General features: G+C 44.5%; 2 protein-coding genes across 2 annotated transcripts; one reads left to right on the top strand and one right to left on the bottom strand.

Annotated features, from left to right (window-relative positions):
* Positions 1 to 464: 464 nt before the first annotated feature.
* LOC135808961 (translocon-associated protein subunit delta-like) lies at positions 465 to 4,892 on the bottom strand. Its single transcript, XM_065322213.1, has 6 exons — positions 4,784 to 4,892; positions 4,499 to 4,614; positions 4,305 to 4,376; positions 3,420 to 3,509; positions 1,578 to 1,640; positions 465 to 715 (listed from the first exon to the last, which is right to left on the bottom strand). Exons 1-6 carry the CDS (start codon positions 4,884 to 4,886, stop codon positions 608 to 610), a joined length of 552 nt encoding a protein of 183 aa, XP_065178285.1. The 5' UTR covers positions 4,887 to 4,892; the 3' UTR covers positions 465 to 607.
* On the top strand, positions 4,807 to 23,720 carry LOC135808959 (GRIP1-associated protein 1-like). Its single transcript, XM_065322211.1, has 28 exons — positions 4,807 to 4,951; positions 5,032 to 5,098; positions 8,040 to 8,098; positions 8,389 to 8,433; positions 8,822 to 8,875; positions 9,091 to 9,147; positions 10,097 to 10,280; positions 10,774 to 10,825; positions 12,181 to 12,334; positions 12,757 to 12,804; positions 13,173 to 13,204; positions 13,677 to 13,724; positions 14,039 to 14,084; positions 14,957 to 15,010; positions 15,442 to 15,554; positions 15,942 to 16,020; positions 16,452 to 16,547; positions 16,703 to 16,807; positions 16,988 to 17,029; positions 18,312 to 18,392; positions 18,775 to 18,915; positions 19,326 to 19,545; positions 19,720 to 19,777; positions 20,017 to 20,050; positions 20,915 to 21,013; positions 21,395 to 21,488; positions 21,754 to 21,971; positions 22,550 to 23,720. Exons 1-28 carry the CDS (start codon positions 4,910 to 4,912, stop codon positions 22,628 to 22,630), a joined length of 2,403 nt encoding a protein of 800 aa, XP_065178283.1. The 5' UTR covers positions 4,807 to 4,909; the 3' UTR covers positions 22,631 to 23,720.
* Positions 23,721 to 24,412: the final 692 nt, after the last annotated feature.

Genomic DNA, 24,412 nt, shown 5'->3' on the forward strand with positions numbered 1-24,412 from the left:
ATGGAATGAGCAACATGGCCAACTGATCACATCGACACTTGTCAAGGAAGGGAGCAACTTCACCACGTGAAAGTTGGCGTAAAACTTCTAATTCCGACGCGAGCTAGCTCCCGGTCACTCGTGTTGTTTTTCGACTAGCATCTAGCCAAAACTCGGCACCCACACAGTCAGCCCTCCTAATTTTTTTGGTAAAAGGGCCGATCGCACAAACGTGTGCGTGTGTGAGAGGGGATGGGGTTGACGAGGAGAAATATATCCTTTTCGTAACGCTGCTTTACACACCACCTTTCATGACAGCATGTGAACAGGACATCAACACCTTACTGCTTGCTCGGCTGACGGCTGCAAAAAAATTCACTCCCTGTGCTGCAGCTCATGCATTTCACTGCAAGCTGAAGAATTCCATGCGACTTCAGAGAACATCTGCACCCCAGCACCCCACAATGATGGAATAAACACATGAATACGACTTGTACAAATTAAAAATTGTAGAGTAACCAAATAAAATTCGCACACACCGGATGAGAAGCGCAACGTTGACTGCTATATACATGAGAATATGCTAGGTTAGTAGAAATGATTTCATGAAAGAAAAGAGGCTAGGAATCTATTCACTGAGTTTTGACTTCAGACTGCTGGCACCCCACCACAGCAACAGAGCAGAGATGAAAGCAAGGAATTCGGTTTGGATGAAGAGACTTGTTCGTGCCAATCCCTGTCAGCAAAAGCATACAAATGAACATGAGAATTATTGTAAAGACAAGCTTTCGCTACAGATGCCTTACTGAACAGTATAACATGGCGGGCAAAATGGATATAACAAGCCATTTCATCGTAACAATATCAATATCTCCGAAGTATCAAGCCAAACAGTATAAATCTGCACGGGAAAAGTTATCAGCAGCTCTAACTGCTAACACTTCCACCTCACTGAGCAACAATCTCTACAACAAACTGTCCCCAGAGTAATGTACGCAACAAAGCTGTCATATTAGTGGTTGGTATGTCCACACAAGGGCTGCAGAAATTGTACATGTGCCCTATTCTGGAGCAGGGTCACTCATAGAGACAACGACCAAAATGTTCAAACCTACTGATCTGCTTTCATTTCACAACCAGAGTAGAATATAAAACGTATTACATATTGAAGTTCTTCTAATTGTCCGCAAACTCCAACGCAGCCATTAACACATTTAGGAAAAAATTACTACTCAGATGATGGGCCAGGCCTGAAATTTGGGGTAATGTAAATTTGAATCGCAGTGAAGAGACCGTTTTTGGAGTTGAGAAGTGAAATTTCCTAAATACATATTGAAGTATACAAACAAGCTATGGACATCAGCATAAAATTTAATACTATCAAAGTACTCTCACAAGAACGAGAATGTTTGCGTTTACCGCCATATTGCCAGGTGTGTCTTTACCACCATATTAATCAACCATAAGGACAGCTGCAGTGGTGTCTTCAATTTCATGTTTGAAGTACTCGTGAAAATTCTCAAGATACTGACAAAGAGCCTGAAGTGTGTTTTTCTCCTTGGTATTAAAGTACTCTCACCCTACATGTAAGAACTTACAGGGTGCTCAATGGTGATGGACTTCAGGGGCTTGACATCTGATGTAGCACCACTTCTTTGTGCCTAAAGGAAAGCAGTGGCAGCAACAGCATCAGAAACTAATTCTATAGAACGAAGATACCTCCACAGAAACACAGAAATACCAAGGTACAGCACGCATCCTAGGGAGGGCAAAGGCAGTAGCGCTTTGGTTGAGCGGCTATGCTCGCTTGTGAGCCAGGAGCTTTTCCGGGGATTTAGATGCTATCAAAAGTACAACTCCATACGAGTCTTCGGACACAAATTCGTCATTTACTTCCTTGAGTCGGGGAAGACAAGATCCGCGACTGAAGTGTTGTGCTGCATCAGTATCACCGGTATAATGTTGTACGGATCTAAGTCAAGGATGTAAATGATGGATGCTCTGTTCAGAACCGAGATGCGGAGCTGCACGCCCTGGTTTACAGCATGTACTCTTCATGTTATGCAGAGACCATGCTGCACTGTGTAAGGAGTTCTTTCAAAAGTCGGGGAGTTCAGATATTAGAGCCCCAGTTACAGAGTACGCTAGAAGTCCGTACGGAAGCAGGTTCAGGATTCGCACAGTAACTTAATAACCAATCTGCAGCTCACAAAATTCTACTACAGGTAGAATCCTGATAATTCGAATATGGCTTAATTCGAATATACCGCTTAATTAGAAGTTTTTCCAGGACCGATTTCTATCAATACGATTCCCACATAAAATTTTCTGATAATTCGAACCCCAAACGGGATATGTCCGGTTAATTAGAAGTCCGACAGATTCCACTTACATAGAAAATGTGTGGGATTTGTGCTGATAATTCGAAGTTAGCAGAGTGTAATTCGAAGTTCACTGTACATTGTACTGGTCAGTTCAGTGTTCATGACCAGGCTGCGCCGGTCAGTTCAGTATCCGTGAAATCTGTGTCTAAGGTCCATTACGCAACTCTGCGTGACCATGAGAGCATTTGGACATACATATTGTGTTGTCGGTTCATGTTTGGATAATAGATGATATGCCAAATAACGTGCAACTAGACTTGAGAGGGCATTGCAGAGTAGTTGCATACAAAGTTCAAAGTTGTACGGTTACCTGTGACTTGCATTCCTGCAGATCTCAGGGTCTATCGTGTACACATTGTAGTACAATTTGTATTCAACTTGTGTGCGATGCCCTCTCAAGTCTAGTTGCGCGTTATTTGGCATATCATCTATTAGAATGTCCTGATAATTAGAAGTTTTTTCCTGGCATTTTGAGGTTCGAATTATCAGGATTCCACCTGTACAAGCCAAATTTCATAGTTTTTCCAGTGGAACAGGAGCTATGCAGGAACTTCAAACCTCAAGTTTGATCCAGTAGAGGGACATGCCAAGAACTTGGATTGAAATCAACACGGCTGGAATTCTAAGTAGAAATAGATATCCAAATGGCAGCTTGAGCTCCAGTTTGCCGGGGAAAGATACCAGTAGACAATGCAAAGTACATGATAACTACATCGACACACCCACATAGTACCAAAAAGTACATAACCACCAAGAGTGCGCAACTACCTGCACAACCTCTATAGTGCTGCGACGGCAGAAATTCACATCACGTGACATGGTTCAACAGATTGTGCTGGCAAACAGTGCAAAGTGATCACAAAGAGAGTTGAACCCAAAGCAGGGTTGCGCACAACCCGGTATCTATCATGTGCAATGTGCAAATAATGTGTACTGGTTTTTCATGTGATGTGAAGTTCTGCGTTCTCAGACCCCATAGCTAGAGTTGCACACTCTTGGGGGTTATGTACTCTTGATAGTACCAACAGAGCTGAAATGCCAATGAAGGACACTCACCCTTCTGAGTGCGGCAAATCCTTCTTCAGACAAGATGTTGACAGTGTAGGGACCGTTCTTGACAGCCTTGTGCTCACCGCTCCAGCTCACCTGACAATGCAAGAACAGGATATGGAGAAACACTTCCAGACTTCCATACACTAGCAATCTTGCCACAATCTCTTCAAGCACTAACTGCATACAGAAGCAAAGCAGTCTATTCTATTAATAATTTGTACATGGTTAGCACAAACCAGGTGACATGACCATAGTGATGCATCCAACTCCAAAGTTACACGCGTGAAAGCTGAATGGTGGCAAGCACCAAACAAATCAATGCTTGTCATGTTGTAAATAGCAGAGTGAGAGCACAACAGCCAGCACTAGACTGTAGACAGTACGAACTTTCACATCCACGCGAAAGACAGTGGAGATGCACAGCCATCACAGCATACACATGCCAATAATACGGTGTGAACCATGCCAAGAACTAGTGTTTACGCCTGCTTTGTACTGCTCCACATTCTACAGCGAAAGGTGGGTCGAGAGGTTTGGAAAGTGGTGAAGCAAACACATCACCAGCATGATACAGCTGTGACCGGCGACTAGTTCCACAACTCTAAAAAAACACTATCGCCCCAACTAAAATGACTACAGGTTTCATACCCCAGAACAAGTAAGCAGCAACTGGACATCTTAAGTGTTCAGCATAGCGGGGGAAACGGTGTGGCGGTGTATTTGCAGTGGTACACTGAGTGATACTGATAGTCCGCGCATGGTGTAACAGCAAGAGTCAATCAATAATTAGGTGACAGCTGTAACCATGACAATGATGGTGTCCACAGCATACGCAGCAACCAAACAATTAGTGCATGTATTTACAAAACAAGACCAATGCTTCCTTACTTCATACGAATTGCTTTCAGTGGATGCCACGACAGGAAGAACATCATCACCGACAGCGGCAAAGAATTTAGCCTGAGGAAAGAACAGGACAGAATTTTTTGAACATTCAGAATTGAAAATTTCAAAAATTCATTGTCCGAAGTGCCACGTCGGCACACCAACACATCTCACAAAATGGAAATTATCTGACCTACCTCAGCATCAGAAGAGCATTTGGCTTTGAATTCAGCGATGAGAACAGTTTTACTGGACATCATCTTGTCCGTGGTGGTGTAGGTAGATACATCACTAAATTGGCAAGTGGCTGCCGCTGCATTGAGCAACAAACACACGAGCGAACATAATTGACGTGTCACTGAGAATCTCACAATATCTTGATGTCAAACTTCGGGACTGCAAAACTCCTACACCACATCCTGATGGTAAATTATACTATGTTCACACTTTCTCAAATTATCTGATCTGGCTACTGTCCTCACCATGTCCACTTAGAGACAAAACAGCCACAAGAAGAACAGCGACCTCCATCGTCATCTCCATCTTCGAATTACAATGTAAAAATGAGAGTTTCGCAGTGCGCATGCGCGAAATGACTCAGGAAGAAGATGGCGCAGCAGCTGTCCGCTGAAGAATTCTCTCGTCTGCAGGTAGCGAATGAAGAATTGGGGAATGGCTTTTTGGACAAGCTTTTTCAGTGATTTGCCTTGCTGTGGGATTGTCACTATAGAGTCAATTGATTGAACTGCGGACAGAGAATTATCAGCTTCGGGAGAAAGGCTCGAAACTTGAGACAGGTGAGACAAATATCACCCCCTAAATTGATATCAGAGTGTAGTGCGTAGCGTGGGGTGAAGCAATGCGTACCAATTTGAGTTTTTTGAACAATTCACAACATACCACTCATGGCACCACTCAGGAAGTTTCCAAGTCGCTTTTTTATGAAATAGTGAATGTTTCGTCACATTGATGTAATGGCTATGAATTTGTTTTCCAATTTTCGTTTGACGTGAGATGTATCACATTACCCTATTATGGGTGTGGCGGATACCTTATTTGCACTTTCGTGTACGCACGCATGTGAAGGTATCAAGCCATTGAAGGTGTTTTGTAGGTTGGAAAACACCAGCTACCGCCGGAAATAGATACACATGATCAGTCAAATGTGCCAATTCATCTACATCTACATGTACATGCGCAGGACTTTCATTGACATTGTAGTACTTGTATCCCCATGATGACTCATCATATTAAAATTATGAGAACATTACCGTAAAGTCCGCTGCAAACGCCCACTTCGCTGCAAACGCCCACCCCAGCGGATCCATACTATTTTCGTCTTTTTCAGGTCAATATAGTTTTCAAACGACCCACGTGCCCTTTGCTAGGTTACGACCAATCAGCAGCCTCGGAGAGCGGGCTTTGATATTCCATCAAAGCCCGCTGTCATTGACAACCTGTACGGGAAAACCATCAAAGCCCGCTGCCATTGGCAACTGTACGACAAAACCATCAAAGCCCTGATCATGCCCAATCTCAGTCTTTTCAAGGTGATCTGGCTATAAGAACAAGAAACCGATAGGGGTGGTGGTCGGGGATGCGGTGGCTCTCAACTTGTGGAGTTGGAAATCTAGCTCCAGCGCCGCAGAACTCTCAGCAGTATGCAGCGTGAGCAAGGCGTGTATGGTGGAAGTGAAAATACTTCCGTGACTCTTCAGCCACGTCTGGCTCTTGACACGTAGTCCTGAGAAATTTCTCACGAAACAGGTTTTTCGTCCACTGACATTACTTTGAGTTTCCCTTTGCTGTAATCTCTGTGTGAAACTTACGAACGGGACGAAAACGACATGCACTTTAGACTTCAGGCTGCTCTGAAATCCCAAAGGAAAGGCCGACATTGTCCACACTCGAGATCACCCAAAGAATGAAGCGAGTTTGATTCAAAATAAAAAAAAATGTTGGGGATCGTCTGAAGCATATTCAAGCGAGGTACAGTCGGGCTTGATGACTGATCAAAGCCCTCGGGCCCAGCCCTTGGGCCTACGGCCCTCGGGCTGGACCCTTGGGCTTTGATCAGCCATCAAGCCCTTTGTACCTCGCTTGATTATCTACGTAGAAAACTGGCATGAAGGTCGAATGCGTACGAGAACGACCAAAATGCTTACAAACTGCCCATGTCTTACCAAGAGGCTCTGCAAAAGCGATTGTCATTATCTTGCTGCAAAGAAATTCGGTGGAGACTTCCTTTCATACGATAAATGAGTCGCCTTTGTTATTAGTTCGTTCTCCATGAAGTAATGCCGTAGAATCCATCTGGTTTTCAAATCATGAAATATCTGCAGTGCCACGATGTCGCGCTTTCAGAATGGAACGGTGATTGTTCTGACGAAGCGTCATTCAGCGTCGCAGTATTGCAGTTGCAAGTCGAACAGGGGGGATGTCACAGAAGCTGCACCTACAGAGTCGCTGCTAACTTGTTGAAAACTCTGAAGTGCTCGAGAAAAACCCTTGCCATTGCGTTTTGCGTGATTTGGAAATGATGGCTTGAAACACCGTCAGAAGTGTACTAAGGGTCCTGCAATAGCCTGTTCTTCGCTACCTTGTTATTCCGAAGTAACTCCCGTTTGGATTTGCGAAGTGAAACAACCAACATCATACAATCAATAGGAGCTAGCTCGTAACTAGTGCCCAAAAACATTTTGAAACCCGGAAACTGGACATAGTGTACCGTAGCAAAGCACTCCTCGCGCTACGGTGTGAGATGCACTTTCGTACAGCAGGGGTGAAAGTGCATGGGGTCAGTGCGTATAGGCCAGCAGATCTTGCAAAAATAGGGTGGGCGTTTGCAGCGGACTTTACGGTATTAATATTATGACGGAGAACCCAAAGGCATGCAATACGGCTTATGCCGGTTAGTACAAGTTGTACAGATCCACGAAATCCCGTAGACCCGGTTGGGTGTTGAATGTGCAGGACCCTATTGTGGGCCCTGCAGGAATTTCATACAATATCCTTTTTCTGACAAAGATCTAGCTAGTCATTAGTTCTAACCAAAGTGAAGAAGCTGGAAAAGCGATTGCTTGCCAATAAATTATAAGGCTAAGAGGTCAAATGCGCATGCATAGCACACGATGAACACCCAACCGGGTCTACGGGATTCTACGGGATTTCCTGGATCTGTACAACTAGTACTAACCGGCATAAGGTCTATGGTACCTAAACATGATAGTGAAATAAAAATAATTCAACATTGACCCATGAGCACACGTGCGCGCTGACATGCTGGCATTATCAGTCGTGTGCACCTGCACTTGACCACATATGTGCACCCGCGAGCACGCTCTCACCACTACCATCACCGATTAGTTGCCCACAGTGAACCACGCCGCTCTCAGAAACGGGAGACAACTGGAAAGAAAGATGCAGGAAAATATCAGAGCTCTCGTGAGAACAGGTTGAGATCCCGACTCAACCATCCGGCATTATCGAACATTTTCACAGAACGAAAGAGTTTTGTTATGACTTAATCATGAACAAAAAATGTATTGTCTTGACAGCTAAAATTGATTGGTGTTTCAGTTATCAATATTTTTCAATATGAAACTACTCCACCCACAAACAAAACTTTTTTCGTTTAGTGTAAAAGAGTAAAAGCTCGATAATTACGGACGGCCCCTAATTTTGTAATGCTGCTGCAATGTAGATGAACTTTTTTTGTGATCGTGTTTCTTGTGGCAGAGGTCACCGGCTTACGGAGTAAAGTAACCACCCAAGATCGCGAGATCCAGCTAAAGCGAGTATGTTGTGTGGTTGGTGTGGACAAGTGTTAGTCTTCGTTTATCTGCACGTGAACTTGCCATGCTTTCCTTGGTACAGGCCATACTTTTATCTCTTTTAGTCTTAGAGATAGAGCGTACCCTTCAGTACACACAAACACATTACTTCATTATTTTTTTAAATCATCATGGTAGTATGTCAGCATCATTTATGCTAGTTTAGAATGCTCCTTACTTGATGCCACTCTGCATCTTGATTCATCCAGTATTGCAGCCAGTGTAATGGATTTTTCTGTGACTGCTATTCACAGGTTACCAGTCTTCTGCCGATCAGCAAGAGTAGTAAGAAACAGAAGGTGAGCTGGTTTGTGCTGGCCTTGTCACTACAGTACAGTCGGGTTCCAAAGAATGGGGGGGGGGGGCAGCCACGTAGCCTAGGCCGTTCTTATTTTCATGTACTATGGTCCATGCACAGTTTAGTCGCCGTGGTATGCTGTGCTTGTTGAACTTCCAGCCTGGCCGTTCGCTTTATCTTGTCCAATTCGAACCATGGAGTGCATTGGTATTTCCTACAGTCGGTCAGGTTCCTGACAGGATGGAGTTATGGCTTTTGAGTTCCTTTCGCTTCATTGCACCTAACTTTTGCATTTGTGATTTCTTTTGACCTTCAATTGATTCATTGGCCACATTGATAGGTTTTCTTACATAATGTTGTTTCGTTTGTGGTTTACTTGCTATTTGCAGCAAGACTTTGAGGCAACTTTGGAAGAAAATGATGCTTTGTACAAGAAAGTCGAGGTAAGTTCTGGGTTTTTTTGGTATCCTTTCGGTGTTCCCTCTTGTGACTCTCCCATCTATTACCTTTGTGTGAGTACAAATGCAAGCACGTTGTGTGAATGTGTGTGTCTCTGTGTGTGTGTCTGTGTGTGTGTGTCTCTGTGTGTATGTCTGTGTGTGTGTGTGTGTCTGTGTGTGTGTGTCTCTGTGTGCCTGTGTGTCTGTGTCCATCGTAGCGGTTGGAAGATGAGCACCGCAAACAACAATCCACGTTGATGCAAGAGCTGGCCAAGGTACCGCTTATAGTATGCATGTAGACAGTCCGCGTAATACATTAGTCAGTGTTTTCACTCTAGTACTGTAGCCTGTAGTCTGTTATTAGGTCAGTAAAAGTAGAGGTAAAGGTAACCGTGGATATGACCCGTATTTCGTTCTTGCAATAAGGCAGGAGGAGGTGTTAGAGACCTGTTTCAACTTTCAATGAGGTCGACAATGTCTACTCTCACCTGTTGCCTTTTGCGCCCCTAACTGAAAGTCACTAAAACTGGAATCGAACCCAAACCCTCATGTTTGGAAGACTACTTTCATCACTTTGCCAACTACGCACCCCAGAATGTATGCTATTGCATGCGGTTAGGGGAGGAACCAGTTAGGGGACAGTGGAATACAGTAAAACCTGTAATAGCGACCACTCGACCATGGCGACCACATTTCCTTGTCACGGACTCATTCACATTCAAAACAGCTCGGATAAGGCGACCACTCGCTCAACGCGACCGATGACCACCCACCCGCGACCGCGTTGCACAGTGCTAGTACATGTAAATGTATGCATTGCATGGTGCACCATGCATGGTAGATCTACACATCAGTGCAGGAAGTGTAGATGTGCATGGTGCATGCACGGCACTTGACAGGTCTGAGGACCCCAGGCGCATGAGTTGTGCTAGAGTAGCATAGGTGTGTTCACTGTGATACACTGATCAAAATGATGTATCACATATGGATATGGTCACACGACCCACTGCACCTGGATAAGAAGACCACCTGGCCACGGCGACCACTTTTTCTCGTCCCTTGAGGGGTTGCCTTAGACAGGTTTCACTCTATGTCCACATATCATGTACACTTGCTACACAAACACAGCCGCATGACATCCATGTGCAACAGGTCTACATACAATTGTAAGTGTTCGTATGTACCTTTAATACTTGTTGATGTTTGTTGTGTGACTAACACTAGGTTCATGATGAACTTGAACAAACACGCAGAGAACGTGACAGGTTGCGTGGCGACGGCACCGAGCCTGGTGCGGCTGCAGCAACCGTCGGTAGCGTCTCAGCAGCGCATAGCACTGTGGATGTTGACGACGGAGAGCTCAGGCATTTGCAGGCCCAGAATGCCGTCCTGCAGAAGACGCTGACGTGTGAGTGTCTTTGTTTGGATGTGTATTTGACGATTTGTGCATCCGGGTGGCAAATTTGATCAGCTGCCAATTGTTTTTACTTCGGAATCCCGGTCAGTACCTGAAGTGCCATACTACAGCTGTCGAAATTCTGGTAACACAGTCATATCATTTCTGTACTATTTACTCACCCGGTATTATTGTTGGGTCTGTGTGTCATATTAAACTTTTGCAGCGCTGCTGGTCACAAAGCAGCTGACCTGGCGATGCAAAGGCCACATTAATCTACATGTATCTAGTCCTAGCTCTTAGTTGTTCACTCTAATACATGACTGTACATGTTCCAGCCATCCGGTACATTGGACCTTTTCTGCATGCCTGCATACAGATATATCATGGGAGTGAGAGATGCAGGCTCTATCCTATCCGTATTCGTATTAGAGAAGGTGACCTGGTGACGTTAGCACCCGTGTCATGTATTGCTGGTGTGCATCTTCCACCATGTGTTCTACAGCTACGCGAGAGTCCATGCAACAGCAGATACAAGCTCTTGAAGCAAGACTTCAGTAGGTTCTTTGTTTTGTTATCTCCTCATCTAAAGCACAGTTAATGTCTTCCAGTTTGAACAACTCCTGCATGCTGTTGATATTCGAGCTGGCATGTGTGTGTGTGTGTGTGTGTGTGTGTGTGTGTGTGTGTGTGTGTGTGTGTGTGTGTGTGTGTGTGTGCGTGCGCGCGCACGTGCTGTCTGTGTGCCGTTCACATGCTTGAAGCAATGAGCAGTTACACTGGCATGTTTTTTTGTTTTTGTTTTTTTTTTTTATTATTATTTTTTTTTTACAAAGACCACTTAATGCCAAACATGAGATGCAGCTAGGGGAAGCACGCACAACCTGAATCGTGGCAGTGGTGGTGAGGTTTAGGGAGCTCCGCCGACCTAGGGTCTCGACTTCATAGCCACCTAGACGCACCAAGAGTGGGTGGGGAGGGAGAGCGAGAGAGAGAGAGAGAGAGAGAGAGAGAGAGAGAGAGAGAGAGAGAGAGAGAGAGAGAGAGAGAGAGAGAGAGAGAGAGAGAGAGAGAGAGAGAGAGAGAGAGAGAGAGAGTGTGTATGTGTCACTCGTCCTTTTTGGCTTTCCCATATGGCAGTACGGGTTTTTATATTATATTACGTTATCATCCACACAAGCTTCAGCAGGCCTGGTGGTGGCTTTGCAGCAATAAATGGGTGAACACTCGTGCATGTATGAGCAGAGAACATACCAAACTCAGCGACAGGGTGGTACGTAGGTCAGACATTGCTAGTATTCAATTTTTGTTCCGAATTGTGTCTGCTAGAACTCTCTTGGACTGTTCAAAATCACCATCTGGGGTGTTTTTGGCCTACAGTCCATTCATAAAAAGATGGGCCCTGGCTCTGGCGAGCTCCCATGTTTGGCGATTTTTCGTGATATTATCGTACACGGGGCAGTGCTGCGAAATTTGAAATTTGAAAAAGGATCCAAAAAGGGTGCCTGAACTTGGGCTCGAACCGCACGATACACTGTTGCAGGCGGGGTCAAACGGCCTGGATTTTGATGGTTTTTCCCCAATCAGTGCTTTTGGGGCAAAACCTGGCCGAAGTCCTATTCTTGTTATGGCTTGCTTTTTGGACAAATAGACTTCGGAAACGTAATTGGAAGAGGATGCCATAGGGGATTGCAGAAAAATTCTAAAAAAACTCAAGGTGTTACCCATATATGGCCAAAAGCTAGAAGTCCATCTTTTTTATGAATGGACTCTAGCTGGTTTCAGTGGTGGATCCAGGATCTCAAGGAAACATTCGACGCTTGCCTCGCGGTTGTTAATACCAGCAGTCGTTGGACTCTCTACGGCAGTGCTAGCACGTAATGGAACCTGCCTGTATTTCTGTGATTTGCAGGGGAGACAGTGCTGATGGTGCAGATGCATGCGCTCTGGCTTCTGCCTCGGAAGCTGACCAGCAGCAGGGCATACTATCGGCAGAAGTGCAGATGAAGCTGGACACGGCCCTGGAGGAAAAGAGATTAATTGAAGAGCGCTTGAAGCAACAGATGGTATGTTTAGTAGCGTTTATCCTTGCGTGTTCATTATAAAGCCATCGGGTACAGCTGGTAGTGCATGTATTTGGGCTAAGGTGTTGCTTGCAATGCAGTGCTTGGTGCATGCTGCTACTGCTGCTATGTATGGCTATTAGTATTACCTACTACGGGTGGAATGCTGACAAGACGTACCCCCATGATGGGCAACAGGAAAGTGTACTTAGTATCCCAGATACTTCTTATCCAAACATACTTCGGCATGTGGTAACACGGCCGTGATCCAAATGATGTCCGTACTGGCCTACTGGGAAAGTGTACGTCACACAAAGTATGTACTGGGTGAGGTGTTGTACTGTAATAATATTGTCTTGTAGAAGCTATACTAGTCCACACATCTGATATGTGCTGTGCTCTCATGGTTGCGTACACCATCCCAGGCACGGCACGAAGAGGCGTTATCCAAGGCTCAAGAAGAAGCTTCCAAGGTCAGTGTCTGTCAGTATTGGTGCTCACAAACAGTGTGCTTGCTGCGTGTGAGCTGCTCCACACACATTGAGCTACTGATGTTATGAGTAAAGCGATACGGAACACACAGAAGAATATTTGTTCTCTTCCCTATGGTTACAAGTACCCACGTTCCTTTGATCTGTATGTGTACGTATAGCTTTTATAAGTTGTTGGACCAGTAAATGGGAACTCAGAATCTGAGAGTCCAGCATGTGCATATATGGGTGCTGGACTGTGTATGCACTGCCTGTTGCGAGAGATGGAACCGCGCAGCCCTAGCATAAACAGCTTATTGTACACGCATGCGCATGTTTGTGCCTGTGTTGGTTTCCCTTGTCACTTGCAGTGGTCGGAAAAGGCACGCAAGAAGCAGGACAGGTGAGGGCTCCCGGCTCCGTCACTTTGTCCCCGAATGAATTCCCTTACCTGGAGCTTGAATGCATCAGTCACCACTATGCACACACTGGCAGTTGTGTACATTGTAAATTGTGAGCAGTCTGAAGCTCTTTACACAACAGAACTTGGGAGCTTCAGTTGTCAAACATTTAGTACTCGGTGACATATTGACCTGCTTACGGCTCGAGTTACTGTATTTTTGTGAAAGCTTGAGCATGTCTTTGGGCACACCTGAACCACAAATGCACTGAATACCTCAGCACACTGATTTAGGCAGTGGGCACTGACACATGCATGAACCCAGGCTTTGCTGGACCATACTGTTCTCCGTGTTCTAACTACTTGGCCTTGCATAACATAAATAATCAAATTTGTTATGGGCATGCATTCTAGCTGTGACACCCCGGTTCTCGCTTTTACTAAAAACCGTGGTCTCTTTGTATGGTGTTTACAGCCTTCGTCAACTGCAAGAGGAAAAAGACACACTGATTCGAGACAATGAGTAAGAACATGGTTGTATCACCACTACTGTTCATGGTGTTGTTGCTGCTGTTAATGATCATGATGTTATAGAATGACTTCTGGGCACACACTTTTGCTAATTGCAAAGTTCTGGAAGTATTATGGTGCTATAAAAAGTAAAGTTTGCACGTCCGCGTTACCACCGGCTATACAATTGCGTTGAGAAACACAACCAGCTTATGGTGCTATATGTGTACGTGATATTATTGTTTATGTCCATGTTGTGTTGTCATTGCCTGTGCCACGTATACTGGTCTTTATTTACCGGCATTGATGTACTCCTTATGTGTACAGCGCGGCGGTGGCATCTATGCGAACATCTCATGATGAAGAGCTCCAGGTACATGACTTTACATGCCTGTGCACAGAGAATTATGTGTCCATCTTATGAAGGTTGCCCGTGCATGGAATTTCATTTGATTCAGATTACACCAACTTTCCCAGCACGATCGCGATCATTGTGCATGCACATGCATTGCTGGACCACCCCTATATTTTTAACCCTTTACCGTCCGCACTCAATGTATACAGAGAGTTGCACTGTCTAAAAATATACCTTGAATTGGACGTAACATTGGGTTCCCTAGGACAATTGCCATATCTTGGGCATCCTGGAAAGCCCCTGATGAGAGGAACACTATGCACCCAAACTCAATCCCATAGGATGCGCTTGACTAGCGCTGCAAGTCAGCGAAGGCGTTTCAGCGTAGGGCTTGCGCTCTCGATCGATCTCCATCCGCCATTTCACCCTCCTTGCTCGTATGGAGCTCAACATTTTTGTAGTGACTTTTTTGCGGGAATCCTAGTTTGAATTTGAAAGGGTGCATCCCTGCCAACAGCTGACGTAATCAGGGGAAATCCCGGCCTCTGAGTCACGCATCGCACCCTGAGCGCCAATTGACCGTGACGAAAGTTACGAGCGTCGTATCTCCCAAACCGCTTATCGCATCGGGATTTGTTCGAGGCGACAGCTCAGAGTTTTCTCTTCAACCCACACATTTCGTTTTCTCCAAAAGACCAAGAATTTACCAAGTTCCAGTACTTAGACAATGTTGAATCAATCGAACACCAGTGTTGGATAGATGTATGGTCGGACGGCAATGGGTTAACACACTGCACCATATTGTTGCAGCCATGTAGGCTATTCGTGCATGTGGCTCATGTTCAACGCTCCTTCTGTGCATGTGTGTTCTTGTGCTTGATTCAACACAGCGTGTTATGCAGCAATCTGCCCGAATGCAGCAAGAGCTGGGAAACGCCAACGAAGTAAGTAATCTAGCTGCATCCTAGTGATGCTCGAAGGCCTCCTGAAAACCTCCTTGAATTATTGTACATGTAATGTCGTATGAATGGTGCCTTGGCATATGGATGTACACATTGAGGAATGGAGGTGGCATGCACTGTAGTGCGGATGTACTATTATAAAAAAAAGTACTTGTAGATGAAAGTAGAGCAATGAACTTTGAGTGTGGAAAAGAATAAGAAGGTAGGAGCTGCAATCCTGTCCAATGGTGCTGCCAACGTTGCGACTATGTCCACTCAGCCCTGTCGTTACCAGAAAGTAGAAACACTGTAGACTGTGCGGTGCTCTTGCACTTTACATTGGACCTCATCTTCCATGTTTTGATTGTCAGAATTCTTCTTTGCAATGCGTGCGCTTGTGCCTGTACATGTGTTGTACTTTTTATGTTGCCTAGGAGCTACATAGTTTGCGTGATACGGAGACTTCCCTGCGCTCACAAGCAGCATCCAGTGCAAGCAGCGCCTCCAAAACAGAGGTGGAACTTCGGCAGACCGTCGACACCCTTCGGTATGGATAAACTAAGCATAGCAGCGGAGAGAATCACTTTCTTGCATACCCTTCCCAGAAAGCAATTGTGTTATGACTATGTGCGCTAATGGCTTTTCAAATCTTTCAGACCCTCATCAAAAGCTCATGCATGTATTTGAAGTGCTTTTTCCCATTCCTATGTGGAGCTCACTTGTATTTTCAAAAATCAAACATGAGCATGAATTTGCCAAGAGATTATTTCTAGTGGACGCCTTCTATGTTCCTTTGAGCATATTCATAGTTAGTGAATATCTCATGTGAGGCCGCTTGCTTCAAGTATACACTGGTTATTGCGTAGTACTTGTGTGTCAGGTATGGACCCAGCTGTGGTGGTGTTGTCGTTTGCGGTACCATTGTGCTCTATAGGCAAGATGTTGCACGTCTAGAAGACGAACTCAATACTAGCATCAGCAGTAAGCAGCAAATTGTCATGGGACAGGTTGAAGTAAGTTGTTATCATTGCTTTACAAGCACTGCCTGACATTCTTGTGCTCTATGCTGTCATACATTGTAATTGGTGATAGTCATTGATTTGGTACATGTATCTCCTAATCTGCAAGGTTACAGTACAGTGACCTAGTGTGGTGCAAGATAGAGTAGGCATGTGCTATACTTTCTGTGTGTGTGTGTGTGTTTGTTTGTGTGTTTGTGTGTGTGTGTGTGTGTGTGTGTGTGTGCGCGCGCGCGTGCGTGTGTGTGTCTGGTGTATGTGTCCAGTGTTTTGACATGCCAGGCAGTATATTTGTTGTGTGATTGATGCTATAATGTTGCTCACAGTATAGCAGCCACTGGGTGCTTTGGCCAAGTAGCACATGCCCGATCCGTGCATGATAGTGCACATTACCAACACCTGCTCTCTATCCCGTGTGCATGCAGGAACTTGAGACCACCGTCAAGGAATTGCAAGGAAAGATCTATCAGACTGAGAAAGAGCGCAATTCAGCGATAGAGGAGCGAGACGAGTCCAACAAGGTATACTGCCCTCTGCAATACGATTGCCATATCGGCATCTTGCTCTCAGTAATTCTGTGGAAAGCTGGTCGGGGGAAAAGACTGTTATCCTTTAATCCATAATATAGTGTGTTTGAGCTGCAGCCATGTGATTTGTGGGCGTTGTCATGGTTCAGGTGGCAGAGAAGCGGAAACTGCTTGCTGATTCGCTGGCTATCGAGAAGCAAAGCCATGCATCTGAAGTGCACCGCAAGCTAACAGAACAAAGCTCAGCCTATGAAGTAAGCTGAGAAGACAATCATTCTTATAGTGATTTACGGTATCAATTTCTTTTTTCACAATGCTTGTTTTAAATTGTACTTGAACATTCTGCACTTCCGTCATAAGCCTTCAACACCAAAAAAGTGCTGCATTGACAGGTGCTTTCATGTCCATGTTTGACTGTGTGCTTTCCTTGTCAGGCTCGTCTCGAAGGTGCCAATCAGCAGATATCAGACCTGAAAGTAAGATGTCTTGCTCGCTTTGCACTATTGCTCTGAGTGCATCCCTCCAGAGTGCGTATGATTCTGGGCTCCAGCTAGGCCCGATCTTGCCATAGGTAGCATTTTAACCTTTTGAGTCCGGGCCCATTGAAAACCTCTGCCACGCAGTAAAAAATTAAATTCACTCTATGTCAGCAAACTTGATTTCCAACGATTCTTTCATGTCTCCTGAGCACAAAACTGTTTTTGTTTTGGAAATACAACAAAGATTACAAAAGTTATGACCGTTTTCAGAAAGGTAGGTTTACGCGAAATTGGTATTTTGAAATGTATGCACGCGCATGTAACTCCAGTTCAAACCTTACGGAGCGACTCGCATTTTTTTTTACTGTACACGTACATCTTAGGAGTCCTCTGTGCAGCGGTAAAGCTCGACGCCACGGAAGAAACGCGGAATCGATGTAGTTCCGTACTGACTCGTGACGTTCTAGAACGTCATGCGTGTCACAGTGGTCATGACGTGTCAGAACGTCACGCGTGCTCAAAAGGTTAAGATAACCTAGTTGGTATGTAAAACAACGCTCTTGTATCTCCCCAAGTTCTAGTTCTGAACATCAAACTTGCGTGCGTGCAAGCAAGCAAAAAAAAGAAAAGAAGCTAAGACTGCGTGCAGGCAGGAAAGAAGCGTACGATACTGTCATGTACATACAAACCAAGTGAGTGTAACTCAAAATTCTCATCTGACCGTAGACCTCGTTAGTAGAGTCATTACTGGTCATCTGATACTCATGCTGAACCTGGCGTAGCCATGCTAGGGTCAGAAGTGACACGGAGTTGAGAAGTTGACATAGTTCCACCGTCATCCAGCTACACTTCTTGCCATCTCCAGTGGCAGTGGTTCATATATGCCTGCGTACGTGCGGAACTCGAGCGGCTTAAAAGGGCACAAATGGCCATGCACCAGTCTGCTCGACATGAGGTCAGACTAATCCACAACCATATGTACGCTCACCAGCGCCACTTACTAAAAAATAAGGTATGTCAAGCATCTGGAGGCTAGTGCGTGGTTGAACACATGACTGCATCCACACCATGCACTAATACCAATTTTTTTTTGTATTTATGGATTCTCCACAGGATTTCTGTGCTACATGACTATGCCGGTACTATTCTCACTGGGTCTTAGCGTACTCGTTGTCTTGTGTGTGTGTGAAAGAGCAGTTTCACACTTATACCGGTACTTTACTTTCCGGTCAAAATTAACCCTTGTTCTTGGCGCGTTTATCTTTTTTGTTTTTCCTAGGCTGATGTGTTGCGACTTTCACAGTTTGAAGATGAACTGAAATCATTTGGCAGTGTACGAGCCAAGCTTGCAGCGGAGGAGGTAGGTTGATACAAGCAATTTCTGCCTGCTGTGACTGATTGTTGGATCATGATTCAGCGAATACCGCTCCCCTTCATGACAATTATATGACTGTGTAGTTGTACAGTGACACTGCTATTGCTAGCTGCGTTCAGTCAAAACTGTGCAAACACCATCGACTCAACACACACATAGTTTGCCCACCCACTCTCTCAGCAATAGTTGGTTGCAGTTGTTTGAAACGAGCATATGGATCAACAGTCTTTTGCTCTTGTTTTATTTTGTATTCTGAAATGTTCTGTGCTCTTTGAAAGTGAGGACCAACTTCGTAGCAATGTTGAATCGCCTCTCTTTGAAAGTGGTGTGTTTTTGTTTGTGATTGTATCTGATTATCAACACTCAGGAAAATCGAGCCCGCCTGGAGAAGGAGTTAGAGGCCCAAAAGGAGACTCTATCTGCGGAAGTTTCACGTTTGGAAAGCGAGCTAGCGCAAGTGAATGAATCGTTAGCAACGAAAGATGGAGAGATTGAAGAGCTTCAGCAGGTGAATGCAATGTTGATCATCCGACATAAGGAACTTAGACACTGTGTACCGTATATGGCGTTTTGGCATGGTTCCTTTGAGAATTTGATGCTGCAGTGTCTCACGTATCCTGCTATGCTTTTTGTTGTGCATTGATGATGGGATGCTCCCAGAAGGAAGATGCAAAGTCCTCGAAAAGGAAATGCAATGCCAGTGTGTTCCATGGTCCTGCAAGCCCAGCTACTCTCTCAGTAGAATGACCTTCGCTAATCCGTACAAATGTGCGCCATCCTTTGTTGAGCCTGTATTCCATGGGTGTACTCTAACAGTTTCTGTTTATTGCGTGTGTGTGTGGGGGGGGGGGTGGCGTGTGTGGCATGTGTGGTGTGTGTTGGGTGCGTGTGTGCGCGTGTGCATGTGTACGCGAGCAGGCTGCTTCAGATGCCGAGGGCAAGATCAGGATATCGGAGAGAAAATCCAACGCTCTCATGAAAGATATTCGCCGGCAGTTGGAGCTAGAACGTAAGCGATCAGAGCGACTGCAGACTGCGTTAAGCACTGATTCAGGAACCCCTGTAGGTCTGGCTGCAGCATCATCAACTACATCAACGCCTAGTGGCGCAACACCTGAAATGGCCAAGAGAAACAGACGTAAGTTGATGTCAAGTAACATGAGCATGTTGAGAAACTGCTGTGGTGTGGTGGAGTTCACTAATAAGGACCCGGGTCCTTCAAACTATGTGTCCTGGTTGGTTGCTCCCGAATAGCAATATGCGAGTGCCTCGCCATCATGATTGTTGTTTAATTATTATCTACTCTGCCCAGGCTTTGAAAATCTCTTCGATGGCTTAGCTAGCGAAGGCAGCAGTGGCGGACTTTTCCGGTGAGTTCCTTTTTTGCATGTCTTGTTTCATACTACTGTACCTGGGTATGAACAGTTACTATAAATGTGTAATGGTTTTATTGGGTTTTTTATGCTCGCCAATGTGCATGACGGACGTGGTGAACGCACTGTCGGGAATGAGTGAATTTGAATATGTGTACTGGTGTCTGTTTATAAACAATATTCGAGCCTCTGTACATCTCCTCCATCCAATGGTGTTTTTGTTTGTTGTTGTACAGACATCGCTCGAACAGCAATGAAACGCTGTCTAATGTAAGTTGAAGTCAGTTATAAGTGCATCCTTCATCTCTCTTGGTTTGGTCATGTTGTGGAGATGCCATATAAACTTATCTGTTCTCTGTGACAGTATGTAGAACACCATGTTACTCAATCCATACTGTTGATACGCTATAGGGATGGTACTACAGCGCCTGGTTTCTTGTGAACATCACCGCCAAACCGAGGATTGATGTGATTTATTAAGCTCATAAATTCTTGTGCCTGGCATGAAATGAAACGGAAGGGAAGATATTTCTCAGTTGGAGAGAATAAAAAATATGACTCATTGCGATGGGGTAGCTCTTGACATGTAACTATGTGTTTCTCCTTTCATAAACTGAATACTGTATAACACCTTTATTTCGGTGTAATTTAAATTTCGGTAATTTCGGTACTGGTCATGGATCACCTAATTTAACATTACACCTAAATTTTCCGAAAATACCAAAATGCATGATTGTATGTAAAATCATGAAAAACACTGTCAAATTTAAAAAATCAACTTGTATACTTGTATTGTACAATGTCATGTACATAATTATACATATCGATATGTGGAGCCTAGCCTAGCCTAGCCGGAGATATTAGTGCAAGAGCCGTTTTTTTTGTTTTTGTTTTTTTGTGTTTTTTTGTTTTTTGGTGTCATGCATACCGAATTTATCCTTACACCGAAAGGTCAGGGGTTGGCCTTTACCGAAATTTTACAACACCGAAAATAAGGTGATATACAGTACTGGTTGCAACTTGTTTGTTCGTGTGGGGAAGAGGTCGTAACCGAATTATGAGCGATCTGTATGACGTAGTTTATGCCGATCATCTCGAATGAAGTCTCTTCTTGATCTGTTTGTCGTGTTGTAGTCTGGCGAATCTGCATCAGCGGCTGGCTCTGAAGATGTGGGATCTCTTTTGAGTCGCATCACTCAGCTCCAAAAGGACAAGTGGAATCTAGAGGAGCGTGTAAGTGCATTTAAAATTGATGCTTGTACGTGTATCATGCTACCGATGTTGACGTCATTTTTCATTAGCATTCTTGTCAGTTTATGTTTTTAAGTCGTTTTTCAAAGATTTCCATTCATCATATCAGGCATACACTGTATACCCACTGTGCACTGTTTTAGTCACTTTACCCAGTGTGCTCAAGTGGTGTTCCGTATGATTTGGGTTGAGGCCCACGATTTACTTCGGCTAGTGTTCTTTCATCCAATATTGGGCTAGTCGGTCGATTTGTCGAATCCTGATGTTAATTGTGGATGCCAAGGGAGCAGGATGATAGGAGGGTGGAGTGCATCACAATACTGATACCGTCATACCGATGTTTGCTCTTCTCTTCTTTACTAGGTATGCCACTTGGAGCAGAATGCTGCGTCTCTGGTTGAGGACGTGCTGCAAAAGTCAGCTATCATCAAGTCGCACATGATGGAACCTAAGGCAGGTACGGAACCGGTCACCACATGTGTCTGGAAACAAGGCACCATTCATAGTTTTGTACATGTATCTGGTGGCATATCTAGTCACCATCTTGGTCATGATCATCGTTTCATTATTATGTGGTGTGTCCGCTGGTTTCAGTGATAATCAACCCATGTTGCGCAACAATGATCATTGCCCTATGCTTTCCTCTACTGTGCTGTGTTTGCGCATGTGTGTGCGTGTGTGTGTGCGTGCGCGCGTGCGTGTGTCTGTGTGTTCGTCATCAGATGATGCTTCAGGAAGCATTCCAGTCACACGGACGCCTTCTGCTGCGACACCGACGAAAATTGCTCCGAATCTCCTCAGAAAGCTAACGTCGCCCTTGATCCGATCTAGTCATCCTGATTCTGCAAATACATCTGGCACCGGTGGGTCGTCTACGGAAACATTACGCTTGCAACGCTTGGTTGAGGAGACTCTCATCAAGAATCTAAGCTTGCAGCAGGTTAGTGCCCGTACGAGTATGGCATTGGGATATGTGTGTTATCCACTATCCAGTCTCAACTGTTCGTGCTCCTTGTCAAGCCTCTACAGTACATGTCCAGTGAAATGATGGAATACCACCAATAGCTGCTGGTTGGCTAGTTTGCTGGTGAAGTATTCTCGTACAAGGTTGCTGTGAAAGAGGGGAAACTGTGCTGTGCCAACAGACCGTATTTCTACTACACTCTGGTTGTTAGAAGAGGACCAAATATATTTGACTTCTGATGTAGAAAGTTGACATGAGAGTGAGTTCTCAACATCAATATAACCATTGAGCCACAGTTGTGTAGTGTGCAGGTACGTGCTACAAGATCGGGAAAAAGAGATTGACTAGACGAAGTATCACACTATCACACTGATAGATGTGACAGTGCGGCGGGTACTTTTAAAAACATAAGTCACAATGTTTTTGAAGTCTAACATACGGATAAGAAGAACTCCCGTTATTGCGAACAAATATCATCGGTCCCTTGGTGTTCGTCCTAAAGAGGTTTGACTGTATATCGTTTCTCTGTTATTTGTTCTTTTGTGTGTTTTCAGAATGTTGATATGCTCTCCTCGGAATTGACTCGTCTTCAACAAGAGAAAGAAGTTTTGGAGGAGAAGCTAGTGCAAGCATAGTTAGCAAGTCCTTCCCTTATCGTTCTGTGTTTGTGCTGTTATACCTGTATGCTCAGTTGTGTTGCGTCTGAATATATCTAGGTAGCGATTGATGTTGTCGTTGTCATTGTTGTTTGTAGCTCTTAGCTCCCAACATAGTGACCAGTTGTGTCCTATCATGGATTCGTTGTTGATTTATTTCTCTCCGTCACCTGTGTACATGTCTATTGCTTATGTGTTTGTGTGTGTGTGTGTGTGTGTGTGTGCTCGTTCCAGCGAGCAGTTTTTCAGCTGCTGTATTGTACTGTTGTCTGGCATGTGTGTTGTCCTCTCTGTCGGCTTCGCTTGCCTATTCTTTGCCGTCTTCTTTTTAACCACGGATGTTTTTTGTTTTGTTTTTAATTATTACGTTCTTGATTGGCGTACTGAGTTGCTTTTCAAACCTAGAACTGTTTATTTCTACCGTAGAGCTGACTTTTATACCGTTTTCTAACGTTATTGGTTTTAAATCTTCCCTGGCTGTCCCCCCATTGCGGCAAATTAATTTCAACTTCAGCGCAAGATGTTTTTATTTCACTAACCGAAAAGAAGAAATGAAAGAGAAAGTCACCAGATGCGTCCGGTACTTGATATTTCCAGCTTGTCTTATGGAACTTGCTTTCATGTATCTACCTTTTCCTGCCTCCTACCCTGAGTTTTCAGTAGAAATGTGCTGTTTTCTTTTCGTTGTGCAGGCTACAGAGCTGGCCTGTGGTCATGTAGCAAGAGTTTGTGTGTAGTAAAGCTTGGCAAGCGTGAATGCGCTGATGCTTTGCAGCCTGCAGGATCATTCTGTCCAGTGAGCCATTGCTTGTTACGTCTACAGTACAGTACTATGCAACTCGTTCAGATCACTCTACTTATAGTGCTGTATGACTTTGCTGGCTTGCTTTGTTCAGTGTATGGGTTCTCTAGCTGCTAGCATTGTGCTGTTTTCATGTGCAGGTTCATGAGTATCTAGACTGAATATTCTGGTCTTCCTCTAGACTGAATATTCTCCCATTCTGCCATGTCTACGAGCTCCTATTGCTGGATGTTACACTGTAACACAATAATACTTACTGGCTCGGGTCATACTGGTATGACTAGGTCTGCTTTTCGGGATGAATTAATTATTGACGGGTACTAGTATACGTACTACCCTGTAGGCTGTAGTACCCATGTGCGAAACATGTTCATGTACATGTACTTCAAAAATACTGCAGTACGAGTGATTTGCATGGCTGGCTAGCTAGCCGGCTCTACAAATAAAATAATTTATGTAGATATGGGACAGTGTACGTGTGTGTGTGCACGCGCGCGTGTGAGTAACTACGTCATTGTAGTTTGTGTACTGATTAGACCTACTCTCTAATACTACTGAACTTCACCTTTATTTGAAAACAAACCGGGAGTCGGAATGAAGAAACTGAAAAGCGCAAGCAAGGAAAGCAATGCTGACAAATCCATTCAAGTAAATAGGAAAAATCAAATCAAATAAATAGGAAAATCAAATCAGAAAATAAAAGAAAAGAATCAAGCCAACTAGGGAACTACTACCAAGAGTAATACTCTTGCTAGCAATACTATACTGACTGTACTCTTGCCAAGTCTTTACTTGGCGTCTTTGATTATTCATTGTATCAAGAGTACATACCTTTATGTACTCTTGATTGATACATGGCATGCAGCTCGCACACTGCTTGTGACGTAATCCTGGTCACATTATAATTCTTTATTTCCAAAAAAGTCATCCACGTGGCCACGTGCGCGCGCGTATCGCGT

This window comes from Sycon ciliatum, chromosome 2 (assembly GCF_964019385.1).
Source record: "Sycon ciliatum chromosome 2, ocSycCili1.1, whole genome shotgun sequence".
NCBI lineage: Eukaryota > Metazoa > Porifera > Calcarea > Leucosolenida > Sycettidae > Sycon > Sycon ciliatum.